This window comes from Erithacus rubecula, assembly GCF_903797595.1.
Source record: "Erithacus rubecula genome assembly, contig: SUPER_Z_unloc_5, whole genome shotgun sequence".
NCBI classification, from domain to species: domain Eukaryota; kingdom Metazoa; phylum Chordata; class Aves; order Passeriformes; family Muscicapidae; genus Erithacus; species Erithacus rubecula.
In genome coordinates, this window is record NW_027635819.1 from 2777446 (window position 1) to 2794825 (window position 17380).

At 42.2% G+C, this 17380-nt stretch overlaps 1 protein-coding gene across 2 annotated transcripts in view; it reads left to right on the plus strand.

The window, feature by feature from the left end:
• Nucleotides 1-17041, plus strand: part of TRIM36 (tripartite motif containing 36) — a 34738-nt gene extending 17697 nt beyond the window's left edge. For both annotated transcript variants that reach the window (XM_079331559.1, XM_079331560.1), the window contains exons 4-10: nt 3013-3159; nt 4147-4242; nt 5107-5360; nt 5951-6075; nt 7415-7708; nt 7985-8282; nt 13256-17041. In XM_079331559.1, coding sequence (XP_079187685.1) covers nt 3013-3159; nt 4147-4242; nt 5107-5360; nt 5951-6075; nt 7415-7708; nt 7985-8282; nt 13256-13610 — 1569 coding nt within the window. In that variant the 3' untranslated portion in view covers nt 13611-17041. The remainder of the gene's footprint in view (nt 1-3012; nt 3160-4146; nt 4243-5106; nt 5361-5950; nt 6076-7414; nt 7709-7984; nt 8283-13255) is intronic.
• Nucleotides 17042-17380: the final 339 nt, after the last annotated feature.

The following is a 17380-nucleotide window of genomic DNA, read 5'->3' on the forward strand; positions in this document are numbered from 1 at the left end:
CTTTCTTTTTTTTTCTTTTTTTTTTTTTTCTTTTCTTTTTTTAAGCCATAATGATCACAGATCACAGAGTATTCTAAGTTGGAAGGGATTCACAAGGATCATCAAGTCCAGCTTTTAAGTGAATAGTTCATACAAGTGGTGAATCCACACCCCTGGTGCTATTGGCACCTTGCTCTTGAGCAACTAGAATGGGACTGCTTAGGGAGGATGCCTGTGTGCGGTAAACTTAAAAACTGACACACCTGGCCTCCTCCACGCTCCCTTTAGGCACATCCCCTTTGGATGTTTTGGACTTGAACTTGATCCATCACCAAACATCTTTTTTCTCTCCTTCCTTGCATCTAACAAGAGCAGAAAGTGGAGTTAAGGTCTACATTGTTATTGCACCATTATTTTTTTATCTATAGCAAAAGAGATATGGCAAAATTTCTAGTTTGTGCACTGGTGGTGCTGCTGTTGCTGCATTCAGAGAAAACAGTAATAACAAAATCCCACTACCTTTGTGTCTCATTCTGGTGAGCATGGTGCAGCACGTGGCAGTGTCCCTTTGAATTTGTTACATCACAGATGTTGCATGTCACAGATGCCATCTTGCTAACCAGGGGCCACAATAATGGCCTTAATGTCCCAGCACATTCTGTGAGCCTGTGCCTCCTTGCTGGAGGTCCCACAGATGCCAGAAATCCTGATGCTCAAGGAGTCCTGATTAAATATGATTGAATTAAGTAAATTTGATTAATGTGCAATGTGTAAGAAGCTCTTGACTACTGGTGTGCCTTCCTTCTGAGGCTGGAAAAATATGACTTTCTAAAGTTAGCAAGCTGGCAGATGGTGAAATCCAGAAGTTGACTTAGTGGTGTTTTCCTTGAGTCTAAAGCATTAATGACAGTTAAAATTGAGCATGTGTTTTGTTTGCTTTCAAATGTTCTTGCACACACATTGTGTGAAATGTCCCTCTACTGGATAAATGAGAAGGATGAAAGTTTGCACACTAATTTCTAGCCCTTGCTTTAAAATGCTGTACAGCTTCTTAAAAGCTTCTCTTCTATGGCATCTAAACCCTCACAGCTGCAACGTTGCTATTTGAAAATACCAAAAGCATCTTGTAATCCCTGTGCACTCCTAGTGCCCTTTGGTGTTATACTACTTGCAGACAACATGTAGTATACAACTACAGACAACTACATTCAGGATTAAAAGTCTGAAAAAGCTGAATTCCCTTGAAGCAGGACAAAATGGGGTGAAGTGTTTTAGATTATTCTGATGCTGATATTGAGTATGTGTACCCATGTGGGATTTAGAATTGTGTCTAATTATATGTGCAGACAGGAAGAGGGGGAAAAAGAAAAAAAAGCATAGTGTAGTCAACTTTAGATTCATCTACTTTTTTTAAAACCTTGCTAATTCTGATAAGCTGATCTTTACTGTGCTCTTATAGAAGCTTTTCTGAGGACTGTTTGAGCTTTATTTAAAGAAAGAAAAATACCTTTTTTCATTGCACTGCATTTTTAAGACCTGAACTGAAAGAATGAGAAATTAGTTGATTTCCTAAACAGTGTTCTCAGTCACCACTTTAATTTACAACCAGGCTGGAGAGCACTTTGTAGCATGTGTGGTGGGGATGGCGAAGAACATACTGGGCTGATTGTTCTTGAGGTTTAAGAGAAGGCAGAGCAGTCTGCTGACCTCTGCTGTCTCTTGTATGCAGGCTGTAATTCTGCTTATATGAGGACATGAATAAAAATATGGATTTTCTGTGAGGTGTGGCTATACACTGCTATAGAAAAATTACTTTCACAGACTAACCGACTGGTTGTAGTTTTTGGAGATGTTTGCCTGCACAGCTGATTTTTTTGACAGCTTCCTTTTCCCCCTTTTTTATTTCCTTCCAAATCCAGTAGTCAATCCAAATGGGCTTGCTAATTGCAAATTTTGTTTAATGACAGTCTTAAAGTGCTGGTGTGACTGGCATCTTTGGGCTTTTCACTGTAGTCTGAGATAACATTTGAGACTTGAAAGCTGGTTCCAGGTTTTAGCTCACTGTGTCCATATTTGTGCTGCTCACAATTTTCTATTTTTATGCTCTTTTCTGACTTTTCTTGTGTGGGGGCATATTGAAACTGAAAAGCTTCCTCAAAAGCTTCTCTTTGGTAACTTCTATGGAATAGATGACCCAAATGTTGTCTTTCAGTGCTCTAGAATGAGGCAAAGCAAATGCTGTTTGTTTTTTCAAACCAACACACTCACACACATGCTATATATGGTTCACTCTGTTGCCTGAGCTTGGACTTGAGCAGCACATTTTAAGACTCTTTGAGCTTTTATTTCAATAAGTTCAGTTTTTGAAAAGATGATTTTTAGCAAACAACAGCTTTCTTGCAATGGTGTTTGAGCTAATCGTGGAAGTAGCACTCAGTGTGAACAGCTTGTGACTGGAGTCAGACAGAAAGATTGAAACACTGGAGTCTTTTGTCTTTTAAATGACTGTAGCTGGTGCTGGTGGCCACACTTTGTTGCTCCAAGAGCAATGGCTATGTGGTTTAAAACAAAACTCGAGTTTAGACTTAAATTACTACAGTGTTATGTCAGCTCTTGCTTTAAGAAACAGTTCATAGCTGTTGCAAGAGAAGCTGGCATGAGCATGGCTAAGTTTGACAGGCTGGGTGTGTTATATATTGCATTTACAGCTCTGAGCAGGAGTGTAGGGTGCTGGAGGCATTGCAGACAACATGGGCAGGGTTAGCAAAAGATTGATTGCTATATGGAAGCTACACAGACACTGCTAGAGGTTTACTTACTGTAAACCTTGTGAAACTGTGAGTGCTCATCTGCTGGCTTTCGGTGACATTGACAGATATAAAAGGTAGAAGATAAACTGACTATAAAAAGTTCACTGATGAAATCGTATGCTGCTTTGGGTTGATTAGGCGTTTTGATTTTTTGTTGAGAACCTCCATTTTTGGAATTGTACCTGTATTGTTTCTGCTTTTCTTTTTTTTTTTCCCCTCACAGATTTTGATGTGTCCAGAACACGAAATGGAGAGAGTAAACATGTACTGTGAAATCTGCAGAAGGCCTGTTTGTCATCTTTGCAAGCTGGGTGGAGGTCATGCAAACCATAGAGTAACAACCATGAGCACTGCCTACAAAACCCTTAAGGTAAAAGAAAATATCATTGGACCTGGCCTTAAGAAGTGAAAGAATACTTCTGATGTGAGGGAAAACACTGGATAGAAGTCAGGATGTGTGTTTAGGAGACCCTGAACTAGACTTGAGGCCTGTTGGGCAACACTGGTTAATGTGCATATTAATGTGATGCAGGGCATGTTTTAGAGACTAAACTATATTGGCTATGATGCTTGAAACATAATCCCTGATAAATGCTTTCATGTTATTTCAGCTGTTTGTACAGCAGTACAGACAATGCAGAAGGTTTAAGCGGTTAATCAACTTTACAATCAACTTTTTTTAATATAAGTGTTCAGGTAGCTTGTGGTAGAGGATACTTGAGAAGCACTTCTGAAAAATTTGCATCTGAAGTATCTCTTGATATCTTTGTATGTTTCTGAAGCTGCATAGCTGTTAATTTCCTAAGCAAAGCACAACAGAGAAGACTTGCAAACATCAAGTTGTTATTAAGGACAGCACCTACTTCCTCTTCTTCTTTTTCTTCCTCTGTTGCTCTTAGGAGGGAAAAAAAAAGATCAGATTAGTCTGCCTTGTGCTCTTAGGCCTCCTCACCAGTTTGCAAGGCTTTTCCTGTACAACTGCTAACTCTTGCAGCTAAGGAAGTACTGGGACGCTCCTAAATCTGTGATTTGAACTTCTCATTTTTCTGCCAACTCTTACTGCAAATGAGTTAATAACTATCAGTTTAATTCCTTTCTGTGAGTTTAATGTCCTGATCTAAGAGTGATTCCTTTGAGCCATCTGACCTGTGATCTTTAGAGCTTGTGCCACCAGTCTCACTCACAGTTGCCTTGCAGTCCCTGCAGGTCACCAATCAGTTCTCCACAGGACTGCTGCTCATAGCTGGTGTCACACTTGTCCTTGTGGCTAGATGAACTGAGGGCTTGCTGGATGACCTGTCTGTGCTAGTTGTCACTTTGTGTGAGATGCCCTGTTCTTGCTGTTTTACTTCAACAGGAGAAGCTTTCAAAAGATATCGAGTACCTCATCAGTAAGGAGAGCCAGGTGAAAGCTCACATCACACAGCTGGATCTGCTGCTGAAAGAAACAGAGGTAAGAGTGGCTTGCAGATTGTCTGGGGTTGGCATTTGTAGGGACACAGGAAGAATTCAAACCTGTTTTCAGTGAAGTGTTTCAAATGTTGGTTTTTTCAGTGAAGTAGTAAAACCATTTTTGAGCAGTTTATGGCAGTACTGAATCGATCTAGTCCTGCCAGTATGGGAAGCAGACAGAGAGAAGTTCATTTTTGGGTGCTGCTGTAAATTTAAATGAAATAAAGCTTACTTGATACCTTAGTCAAAGTGGGTTAAACATAGAGCATTTGTGTATTTATGATGGTGCACTATTTATGCTGTCTGTTTACCTTGAGAAAGTCAGAATTAAGGGCAAAATTTCCCTGCAGAAGAGTCACATACTGAAAAACATGAAGGTAAAATTGCAGAGGCTCCTGGTACTGGTGTATCTTGATTACAGATTGTGTTTTGAAGTCTCTGTTATCCAGGGCAATAGACAGAGGTGGCACTATGATTCAGAGGGTGTACATTGACCCTCAGTAGGGCAGCTGGGGAAGGTGGAAGGGAATCTAGCTCTTGGGAAGACTTGAGGACTTCTCAGAGACTGAAATGTTTTTACACAGCTTTTTCATGAGCTGTCTAGACAAATGTAATGCGTAACTCAAGGTGTAATCAGAGGAATACTTTTCTGCTCTTCATTCTATGTTAAAGACAGCAAATGCTTACTACCTTGGGTGGTGTGCTGATCTCATTTTTGGTACTGAATAGCTTAACAAAGCTCATTAGTCTTGTCTGTCAAATGGATGACTAGATTACTGTGATGTCCTGAGCAACCTTAAGTATGTTTCTGTACAGAGCCACAGTGATACAGAATCTGTCTGAAATGTCTTTTGTTTGCTCCTAGTGCAACAGTGAAAGAGCTAAACAAGAAGCATCTCAGAGTTTTGAGAAATTGTATCACGTCCTGGAAGAGAAGAAATATGCAGCTCTTAGGGCTATTGAAACTTCTAAGAATATAAGGCTGGAAAAATTGCAAACACAAGTGGAAGAATACCAAGGGCTCCTGGAAAATAATGGCCTTGTAGGATATGCTCAAGAAGTGCTTAAAGAAACTGATCCCTCCTGTTTCGTTCAAACAGCAAAACAACTTCATGTCAGGTATGTTAAATATCTTCTGTCTGAGGTGAAGGTATGCTCCAGGATGTCTGTGCAGTTGTGTTTTTGTGAGATGGTCCTGGTCATGTGCAGTTGGAATTCTGCATTAGAGTGTGCACTAGGAAACAACACTTAGGAGAGGAGTGCTCTTGTCCTGCCACAATGCCTAGCCCTGTTCAGTGGGACTGCAGTGGAAGGGTAGTCTGTTTATTCCCTGACAAATTCCTTGTCTCAGAGATTTTGTCAGGTATTTGCAAGTTAATCTAACGAGTCTCTCCTGTCTTTAAGCTCTCTGATCATTCTGTTTTCTACTAGCGCCTCACATCAGTTTTGTTCTTTGAACATAATGCTCCAAATTGTTTAAATGCTTGCCTAACTGATGGACTACCTGTTCATTATCTTTACACTGCTGTACAAAATGCCCTTAAATTTTGCATTTGAGGATCTTTCTAGAGACAAAAATTTCTGGGAGACATCAGTAAGTACATGAAAGCAGAACTTTTTTTAAAGCAAAACCTAGCATTTTTTCATTAAGGAATGTCCAACTTGAATTGCCTTTTTTCTTTTGTGCTATCCTACTTCTGTGTTTTCAGAATCCAAAAAGCTACTGAGTCTCTGAGGAGCTTTAGGCCAGCAGCTGAAACTACTTTTGAAGACTTTGTGGTGGACACTGCCAAGCAAGAAGACATCCTTGGTGACTTGTCCTTCCATTCCAATGGTAAATTCTGAGAGCATTGGGTCTTTCTCAAGTTTCAGCTTTAAAGACTTCTCTGGATAAAGGCAAAACTTGCACAAGACAGCAGTTACAGAGCTCAGTGTTGTGACTTGCATCATGCCTTCTGTCTCCATGATTCAGAAAGCATTACCTGGCAGCAGTGTTAGCTTCATAAAGAAGCTAAAATGACACTGCCTTCAGTACCAGTTTGCACTGGCTTCCAAAATATTGTAGTTTCATCGCACACAATCTTTCTAAAAGCTTTTTATTGCATGACAGAAGTTAATATTTTTAAAGCTGCCAAAAAAATAAAAAAGGCTCAAGCCTTTCAAAGCAAAAACAGAAAATAGGGGATTTATTTAAGTTTATGAGCAGAGAACCATCCTCATCTACTCTTTTTAACTGAGAGAGTCAGATTGCCCCCTTAACAGTACTATATCTCAACAAAGGGGTTATGTCTTGGTTGAGGACAGTATTAACAGGTAGATGCTTTAAAATTAATTTCTTGAAAGTACAGTTTTAACCAATCCCTTTTCAACAATAAGTAGAAACAGAAATGAGTAAATACAAGTGGAAAAATAACAGTTTACTAAAAAACCAAAATAGCAATGGGTCAAAAGTAACAGTAATAGTTCCTAGTTACAAAGTGACTGAAATCTCACAGGGTGTCCTGGTTTGGTACAAAATTAGGGGAAAAACTCTCCCATAGAAGCCCCCAGGAAACAAACCCCCAGAACTTCTCCCCACTCCTCCTACCGGGTTCGGGAAGAACTTTCTCCGAGGGAAAAAGTGGAAAAAACTTATTTATTTATCAAACACACAAAAAAGAAACACTCCCCAACACCAGGAAAAACAGGCACGGATGGCAGAGGAATTTGTCACCCGTCTGAGTAGGTGTACAGCCTCAGAGCAGCTCCTCTGTCGGGGAGGGCAGGAACGCGGATGTTGCCACAACCCAGTCCGGGACCTTCTTGGTGTTTCAGATCGGGTGGAGTCCAACTCGGGCTCGGGTGGTATTCCTAGCTAATAAGGAAAAAGATGCACAAAAGCAGCAAAAAGCAGCAAAAAGGGGCGGGGGAAGGGCCAGGGGGGAGGAGCACAGCAGCCCCAGCCAGCAGCCGATGGGGGAGGACACCGGCCATCCACCATCCAAAACGAACCTTACAAACATGAGCAGCACACCATTTGGGGACACAAAGCATTGTAACATCAACCCAGGACTCAGGGGCACAGATAGATGTGGAATACAATAACATTTTGAGTTACCCAGGACTGATTGTATGGTTAACTGCAAAACAACACGTGTCTAAATTTTTGAGATTTTTTTTCTCATGTGTTGCAGGTCTAGAAATACCAGAAATCAATGAAGAGAAGTGCAGAATATACAACAAAGCTCTGATCAGCTGGGAATGCCCTGAGAAGACAGATTCAGCTGATGTCTATGTTCTTGAGTATCATAAGCTTAATAAAGAAGAGGAGAGTGTGACATGGCAGAAGACCGAAGTTTGTGGCAAGAGCAAAGTAATATCTGATCTTGATGAGGACAGCAGCTATGCCTTTAGAGTTAGAGGGTACAAAGGGTCCATCTGCAGCCCTTGGAGCCGAGAAGTTATTATGCATACTCCTCCAGCTCCAGGTATGGGGTTTTCTTATGCCCATCAGTGTTAAGAGCTGAAAGTAGTTTCCAGTAGCTCCCAGATGTCTCCTACACTGTTACCAGTTTCATAAATGTTTAGAAGTATTGTAACAGGTTATGTAGGTAAAATACAGAGACTCTTAGCTTGCATGACATTCCTGATAGCCTTTAAAAGTGACAAATTTTAATGCCATTATGACTTAAAATGTAGCTGATAAGCACAGAAGGCCAAATACATAACTAAGCAGATTTTTTTTTTTTGGTGCTGTTTTTTAGTTTTCAGTTTTCTTTTTGATGACAAATGTGGGTACAACAATGAACATCTCCAGCTGAACCCAAGAAGAACCTCTGTGGAAAGTAGGGCTGGATTTCCTCTGCTTCTGGGGTCTGAGCGCTTGCAGGTTGGATGCTACACAACCCTGGATTACATCATTGGTGACACTGGCATTGCCAAAGGGAAGCACTTCTGGGCTTTTCGTGTGGAAGCATATTCATACCTGGTGAAAGTGGGAGTTGTTCCTAGCAACAAGATACAGAAATTGTTCCACAATACCCATGATGTGACCAGTCCAAGGTAAAGTGCATACTCTTGCTTTAAGCATGTTTTACATAAGGAGATGGCTTTTCAAAAAAGTAAATTAAGAACAAGTCTGGTCTCAGTTAGTACACAAGGTGAAACTAACCAGTGAAAAGTTTGAAGGATATGGTGGAAGGAGGTTGTCCTGTTCCTCACTTACTATTGGCAGAAAGATGTCTTGATTATCCAGAGTCCTATTTTCTTTCTTTTTGGGAAAGAAGTCAGGTGCCTGTAGATGCCAAGGAATGTTTGTTAAAGCAAGAAGATTAAAAATAAGCATAAGTTTTAAGATTGAAGCAATGTTTAAATATCAATAATAAGACTCTGCCTTATTTCCCTTAGCATGCAAATTTTGGCAGCCTTTCAGAGGTACAGTGCTCACTGTACATATTTGTATGTTTTTGCAGTAGCTGTGGATTCCAAGTCACTGGCTTACCCCAGGCTACGTGTTTACATCCTGTATTGGGAGTGCTACTGAGAACAAGCCAAAGTACAAATCAGTAAAGAGCCTTCCATCTCACAGTCACAGTTGTAGCAAGCCTGGATGTGTGTAGGAACTGCAGGCAGGCAGGCTCTCTCCTGGGGACTCTTTTTTAGAAATCTAACAAATGTTTGGCTTCCTCCTATATAACACCTGGAAAATGTGTCTGCACAGTCCTGAGCTGCTTAAAGTCAGATGGAGCCATTTGCAAAGTGAGAAATTAGTTCTGAATTTCCTGATTCCTTTTTCCTTCTTCACATAGATATCTAAATTTTAACTGGCACAGAAACAACTGTTTTCACAAGCATCCCAAAACTGAAATCCCAAGTAGAGAATATCTATAGTGAAGAATAGTATATATATACATATATACATATATATATATATATATATATATATAAATATATATATATGTAGTGTGCTTCTCCATGTGTCTTTATCTGGGGACAGAGGTGGAGGAAAAAGCATGCAGACTGACCAAGAATGTCTGCAGACTCTTCAGTAACCATCTGGGAAACTGTTCTGGGAAGTCTTCAGACAGAACACTTTAAATAAAGCCCCCAAACTTAAACCACTAAAACACTACCTTTTGTTTTGTGAATTTTACAGATACTGCAACATAGCAGCATCACAGAAAACTCACAGGACGTGTTCTTGTCTGTAAGGATTAGTCATATTTGCTAAGTTACTTCCCAAGTTAACTAATTTACTATGCCTGTTTGTTCATTAATGGTTGCCTGGCATAAGTATATTTAGATACATCCACTCCTTAGTAATGCCTTCTGTGATCTTGTCCTTATTGGAGTTCAGCTGTTATTACTTGTTTGAAGTAACCCAAATGAGTCTTCTCCACCTACTAAGGGCACTGGCTTAAGTATGTATCACTGGTGTAAGCAGAGCCTGGTGGGATGAGTGCTGTGGCTGGAGTGCCCTGTTGGTTACAGGCTCTTCAGAGGGACAGGTAGGACAGATGGGGGGTGGCACTGTCTGCAACAGAACCCCTGGAATGTAGGGAGCCTGCAGCTGGCAATGCTGCAGCTGGGGACCTCTGGGTAAGGATTAAGGGACAAACAAATTGGATGTCATTGTGGGATCTACTGCACATAGCCAAGATGAGGACACTGATGAATTATTCCTTAAGGAACTAAGGGATATCTCTACATCAACCACCCTTGTCTTGGTAGAGCACTTCAGCTTGCCAGATGTTAACTGAGAGCACCACATGGATGATACAAACAGGTCCAGAAGAGTCCTGAAACACATGGATGATAACTTATTGGTATGGGTACTAAGGGACCCAGCTGAGAAAGGTGCCCTCTTTGATTTTTTCCTTGTCAACAGAGATGATCTTGTGAGCAAAATGGAGATGAGCAGCTGTCCTGACCACAGCACCCACAAAGCAATCACATTTAAAATCTCTATTAATAGTCAGGAGGAAAAATGCCAGCAAAACTTCAACTCTGGACATCAGGAGAACAAACTTCAGGCTCAGTCAGTAAAGTCCCCTGGAAGACCACTATTGAAAGTGCTGAGGTACATCAGTGCTGGCCACTTTTTAAGCACCACCTCCTAAGGGAACAGGAGCAGGCAATTCCAAAATGTCATAAGTCAAGCAGGCAAGACAGAAAGCTGGCTTGGGTGAGCAGAGATCTAGAGCTAAGGCAAGCACAAAAAAAAAGGGTATGGCCAATAGAAGCAAGGTTGGCCAACGTGGGTGAAATAGAGATGCTGCTTTACATTTGAGGGAGAAAATTCATGTGACCAAAGCCCAACTGGAGCTGAAGCTGGCCAGAACTGTGGGGAACAATAAAAAGAGGTTTCTAAAAATACATTAGTAGCAAAACACAGTCAGAAATACCACTGGCCTGTTACAGGAGGAGGATGGCCACCTCACTAAGAGGGACAGAGACAAGACAGGATATTTAATGCTTTATTGACGTTGGTTTTCAACACCAGTGGTGGGCTTTGAGGAATCCCAAGCCCTGAGGATCACAACTATGAGAATGATAAATTTCCACCCAGCCCCGAATTTGTTCAGTATTTACTGTTCCACCCCAATCCTCATAAGTCTGTGGGGATTGATGGGATTCATCCTAGGGCAGTGAGCTGGCTGATGTCATTGTGAGACCTTCTCTGATGTTTCAGTGGTCTTTGGAAGTGCCACTCAACTGGAAGCTGGCAAATGTTGTCCCAGTTTTCAAGTCTGGCAGGAAAGATAACCCTGGTAACTATAGGCCTGTCAGTCTCACTTCAGTGACTGGTAAATTTGTGGAGAAGATTATCTGGGAATTACTGAACAACACTTGAAGGACAGTGCAGTCAAAGGGGAAAGTCCTGCTTGAAAAGCTTACCTTTCCTTTTGTGACAGAAGTAACCCACTGAGCTGACCAAGAGAAGCCTGTTGGTGTAATCTCTTTTAATTTCAGTACAGCTATTGATGCTGTCTCTCCCAGGATCCTTTTGGACAAACTGTTGAGCACACAGCTGGATAAACACATGGTGTGATGGGTGAGCAACTGGCTCCTGTTTTGGGCACAAAGGGTTACAGTAAATGGGGTGACACCAGACTGGAGACCTGTCATTAGTGTATGTCACTAGTGGAAGCCAGTGGATGTGTAATCTTTTTGGATTTCATCTGAGTTTTCGATAATGTCTCTCACAGTATCCTGGATAAAATATCCAGTGCTCATCTGGGATAAACATGCAAGAGGTGAGCAGCTGGTTCAGGGCTCAGGCACAAAGGGTTACAGTGAGTGGGTGACACCAGACTGGTCACCTGTCACTGGGAGGTTCCACAGGCTCCATCCTCAGCCCTGTGCTCTTCTTAAATGGCTTGGACACAGGACTGGCCAGCACATTAAGCAAGTTCACAGATGGTACAAAACTGGGAGGAGCAGTTGACTCCCTCCAGGGCAGAGATGCCCTGAAGAGACCTTGACTGTCCCAGTCTGGGGTTCCTCCTCTGCCCCAGATCACCCCAGAGGGACACGAAGGTGGTTCAAAACCTGGTTTTCCCCGAAGCCGCCAAAGAGAGATTGCTGGAGACGGTTTTCTCTTTTTCCAAGGACAGTTTATTGTTTCTTATCTCTGGGATCTTTTGCCTGGCCAGCAGGGTCTGCTCAGCCTGGCATCCATGGTGGAATCTGCCTGGTGAAGGCAGGGCTTATCTTATATAGTTAGTACTACGTATTACATGTTTACAAAATTTTACCAATACAATACAATTTTATTAAATGGTCCAGCCCTGACCCCAATCAATCCAAGAGTGCCAATGTGTCACCCAACATGGATGACATGGAGAAGAAGGAGGAAAAGGTGTCCACCCCCCAAATTCTCCATCTTGGCCACGTGTCCCTTATCATAAACATTCAAGAAAACCTATTTATCTACGTTCTAACATTCTAATTTACACTCTACTCATCATTATTTTCTGTCTCTTCTCTCAATGTGGGCAGATTCTCCCAAGGAGCCAAATCCAGCCCCTGCAGCTCCTGGGCAGCACTCAGGGGTTTCTGAGGGGTCTGCCAGGGGGATTTTTGCACCCCCAAAGGAGCCAGGAAAAAACCCTGGACTCCCACATTTGACAAATGAGAGGACTGGGCAGGCACCAACCACATGAAATTCAACAAGGGAAGGAGCCAGATTCTGCTCCTGGGATGGGGCAACCCAGGATTTACAGACAGACTGGGAAAGGAGAGGCTGGAAAGCAGAAATGAGTACAGGAAAGGGTCCTGGGTGTCCTGCTGAGGACAAGGTGAGCATGAGGCAGCAGTGCCCTGGCACCAGGAGAGCCAAGAGTGCCCCGGGAGCATCAGGCACAGCATCAGAGCCGGGCAAGGGAGGGGATTGTCCTGCTCTGCTCTGAGCTGGGGCAGCCTCACCTCCAGTGCTGGGGCAGCTCTGGGGCCACAACACACCAAAGACATTGAGCTGTGAGAGTGTCCAAAGGAGCCATGAGGGGGTGAAGGGTTTGCAGGGGAAGCTGTGAGGAGTGGCTGAGGGCACTTGGTCTGTTCAGCCTGGGGAAGAGGAAATTGAGGGGAAGAGGAGGGACAGACACCTATTTCTTCTCTTTGGTGACCACTGACAGGACCAAGGGAATGACATAAAACTGTATCATGAGAGGCTTAGGCTGGATATTAGGAAAAGGTTTTTCACCCAGAGGGTGGTTGGACACTGGAGCAGGCTCCCCAGGGAAGTGGTCACAGCACCAGCCTGCCAGAGCTTAAGAGGCATTTGAACAATGATCTCAGGCACACAGTGTAACTCTTGGGGTTGTCCTGGCATAGCCAGGACTTTGATGTTTTTTGTAGTTTCCTTCTAATTCAGGATATTCTATGATTCTATGATTTTCTTTAACCACACTTTTTTTTTTTTTTTTTTTGGTGATCATGTGTTGTTGTCTGTCTTAACAAAAATGCTTTCTCCAGTTCACATCACTGATCCCACTTCAGCATTTGACAAGAGCACGTGGTTTTTTCTGTTCCAGGTACGAGCAAGACAGCGGTCACGACAGTGGGAGTGAAGATGCCTTCTTTGACTCATCTCAGCCTTGCACCCTGGTCACTTTAGGCATGAAAAAGTTCTTCATCCCTGCTACACCTGCTGCTCCCAAGGATCCAGCAAGCAGAATCCTTCCCCTGCCGTGGTGCTTGGGCGTCTGCCTGGACTGTGACAGGGGCAGGGTGGGGTTTTACGACGCGGGCCGGATGCGGTGCCTGTACGAGTGCGAGGTGGATTGCTCTGGTTTGATGTACCCAGCCTTTGCTCTCATGGGCAGTGCAGCAGTGCATCTGGAGGAAGCTGTCACAGCCAAGTACAGGGAGTACCACGACGACATCTAGGGCAGTAATCTCTTCCTGCTGCTGTTCTGAGACAGAAAGTGAAAGCAGAAGAATTCTACCTTAGCTTTTAGTCCTGATAAATTAGGTTCTACCTATGCATTGCTCACAAGCCTCTGATTTTTTAATAATAAATGGTCCAGGCGCTTCCTGCACCAGAGGAATTCTCCTGCCTTTCTTGAGATCTGTGCAATGCTGTTCTCCACAGACTTCTTTTCCTGGGGGAAGCAGGGAAGAGTCTGACTAGCAACCAAAATTTACTTTTCAGGACTAGCAACCAAAACTTACTCTTCGGGGTAGAAATCTGCCTTTTATTTAACTTAAGTCCTTACATAGTCAGTTTTGTATTTAATGAAGTCAAAGCTGACAGTGTGTGATTGCCATTCTCCTTTTAAGAAATCTGCCGGAATGCCTCTGCGGGGTCAAAAGCTTTTCAATTAACCCCTGAGCACCAGTTGGGCCTTTCAGCACAAAATAGCATATTAAAAAAAATAGAATTTAAAAGAGGAAGATATTAGAAATGGTGTTGAATGTTTAAGTTATACTTGGAATGATGAAGGTAAACTTGAATCTGATTGCATGTTGTATACCCTTAATGTGATTGTAAGTTAAAACTGAAGTTCTGACACTCAGTGTCATATAGTTGATGGCATAATGGTAAGTTTCTTTATTCTTCCAGGCTTTTACTATAAGCTATCTAAAAGAAAGTGCAATTGTACCTTAAATGTCAGAATTTGGAGTAAAAAATCAGAAATGTTTGCATGTGAAAATAATAGTACCTGGTATTTAGGCTAAAGCAAATGAGTTGCTGACATGAATAATCATATGTGAATTAAAAAAAAAAAAATCAGGTATTTCTTTTAAAACTTGCTTTTATAGTTTAAATTTTTTTCTAGTAGCAGCTTGGATTTTTCTTAGTAAGAATGTTAAAAATGCACTGGTTAAGTTTTGAGACCTAATTTCTGCCTTAAAGGATGTCTCCCTTCAAATTTCAGTTCCTCTGATGTTAAAAACTGTACCACGTAGTAGTTTTTCACAGAATCACAGAACCATGGGAACAGCTTGAGTTGGAAGGGACCTTTAAAGACCATTTAGGTCCAAGCCACCTTGTTATGGGCAGGGACATCTTCAGTAGACCAGGTTGCTCAAAGCTGCATCCAATCTGACTTTGAACACTTCCAGGGATGGAGCATCCACAGTTTCTCTGGGAAACCTTCTCCAATGTCTCACCTCCCTTATTGTTAGGAATTTCTTCCTTATATCCAATCTAAATCTATCATCTTTTGATCTAAAACCATTGCCCTTTGTCCTGTCTCTCCAGGCCTTGGTAAAAAGTCTCTCTCCATCTTTCTTTCAAATCCTTTTTATATATTCAAAGGCCATCATGAGGTCTCTCTGGAGCCTTCTCCATGCTGAACAACTCCATGTCTCACAAGGTCTTCACAGGAGAGGTGTTTCAGCCCTCTAATAATTTTTGTGACTCTCCTCTGGAACCACTCTGCTGGGGGCTCCAGATCTGAATGCAGTATTCCAGGTGGGATCTTGGTATATCAGAGTGGGAGAATTGTCTCCCTGACTCTGGTGGCCACCTGGGCAGCTTATGATGCTTTCTGTGTTGCAAGCACACATTGCTAGTTCATAGCCAATTTTTCATCCACCAGGATGGCCAAGTCCTTCTCTGCAGAGCTTCTCTCCATCCCCCAGTCTGTATTGATAGTGGAGATTATCTGGATCCAGGTGCATGACCTTGTGCTTGGTCTTGGGGAACCTCATGAGATCCACATCAACACCAGTGCCAGTACAGACCCTTGAGGGACACTGCTCATTACTGGTTTCTGCTTGGACATTGAGCTGTTGATTGTGATTCTTTGGGTGTAGCTATCCAGCCAATTCCTTACTCACTAGTCCATCCACTTAAACCTTTCTCTTTCAAGTTTAGAGGTAAGAATGTTGTGGGGGATCCTATCAAATGCCTTACAGAAATCCAGGTACATGGCATCTCTCAGCTCTTCCCTTATCCACTGGTGCAGTCACTTGGTCACAGACCACTCGGTGAGTCAGGCAGTGCTTGCCCTTGATAAACTCATCTGGCTGGCCCTGATCCCTTCTTGTCTTCCATAAGTTGTGACCCATCTTCCAGGAGGATGCGTTACATGATTTTACTGGGAATGGAGGTGGACTGCCTCTCTTTATATAAACTTAGGTAAAAAAAAAAAAGTAGTTTTGACTGTTGACTTATGGAAAAATAAGGATCTAAAGTGAAGGATGTTTCTAATAAGTACTTGGTGCTTTCCAATTTGGGGATATGCTTTCTAATTTGGGGATATGCTTTCTAATTTGGGGATAGTGTTGCATCTTGATGAATGTGTGTGAAGTATGCTTACTAAGTACATGTATTCAGCTGTAGAGCTGTGAAATGGGACCTGAAAATCACAATACAGTTAAGAGAATGTAGGTCATAATGCAAAACTTTTGTGGGCTTTGCTGTCTGAACTGTTTTACTGACCTGACCTGGAGTCCACCTCTCCCAGTGTCTTCTCTCCTAAGCTCTGACTGCAGCCACTGTCAGAAAAAACTCTCAGAAATGGTTGTCTATGCCAGCGTAAGCATGACAGCCTTTTTGGGGCTAGAAATGCCCAGCAAGGGCAACTTCTTCTCTGAATCTCACTTGCAAATATTTCTGTCTCGGTAAGGCTGTGTGGAAGTGCACTCCACAGATTCAGTGTGAGTTATGTGAGAAACATTTAGATGTCCCAGCAGCAGGTGTGAAGTATGGGGTATCTTTTGGTATTTTCTCCTGCAGGACAAAAGACAAACTGTCTCTTACTAGTTAGCCTTTTTGGTAATTTCTTCTGTTTTAGATAGTCATAATTATAGCCTTTTATTTCTGTCATTCCCTCCCTTTCATCTTCCCTCTTACTGGATTAAAGCCATTGCTTTCTTCTTTCCTGCTGAGGCTGACTGAACAGCCTGTCCATAAGACACTGTTGCTGTGAAGGACGAAAAAGTTTTGTGTTTTCCTTCTTCTTACAGTCCTAAAACTATATTTACCTTTGTTTTTGGTTGATACCTACTACTAGGCTGATGATGAAGCTTCTTCTGCAGTGTTTTTCATGCACTCCTGATGGTTAGCTGTGCACTCAGGATTTTCCCCAACTGGTGTGGTGTTGTGCATTTATTCATGTTGATAAAGCTTGTTTACCAAGACACTATGTTCTGAGGGTTTTCTGCAGCTCTGCAGTCACTTCTGACTTGGATGTTCCTGAGTAGCTTCACTGGTAACACAAACATGCCCACGTTTTTGTTGGTTTGCTTTTCCAGCTTGTAGTGAGTCTCAGCAGATCTCTCTGCTGTTACAATTTTTTTGTTCCTTTTTCCCCCCTCCAATATTTATTAAACCACAAGTCAAGCAAACACTTTAAGCTCTTACATTAGTCTGTAGGTGAGTGTAGCAGTCAGGCAGAGCCAGGAGAAAGGATTCTCATGTCAGTACTGTGACTTCTCTCCTTGTATGACTGGCACAGCCAGTTCATGTACCAAAACAACTGTTGGCTTAGAACTGTAGGTTGTAAGGTTGAACTTTCTTTTCCAGACCAAAATTCCTTCCATAGACAAATGCTTTATTTTCAGAAACCGGTCTAAATTAGAGGGTTTGTGTCATGGTTAGCACTCCACACTTCCATATTTAGATTTTTTATTAGCATCTGGATTGGTATCATGGCACCTTTTGTTACTTTATGCAAATAGTCATAAATGGAACACTCTATTGCGGA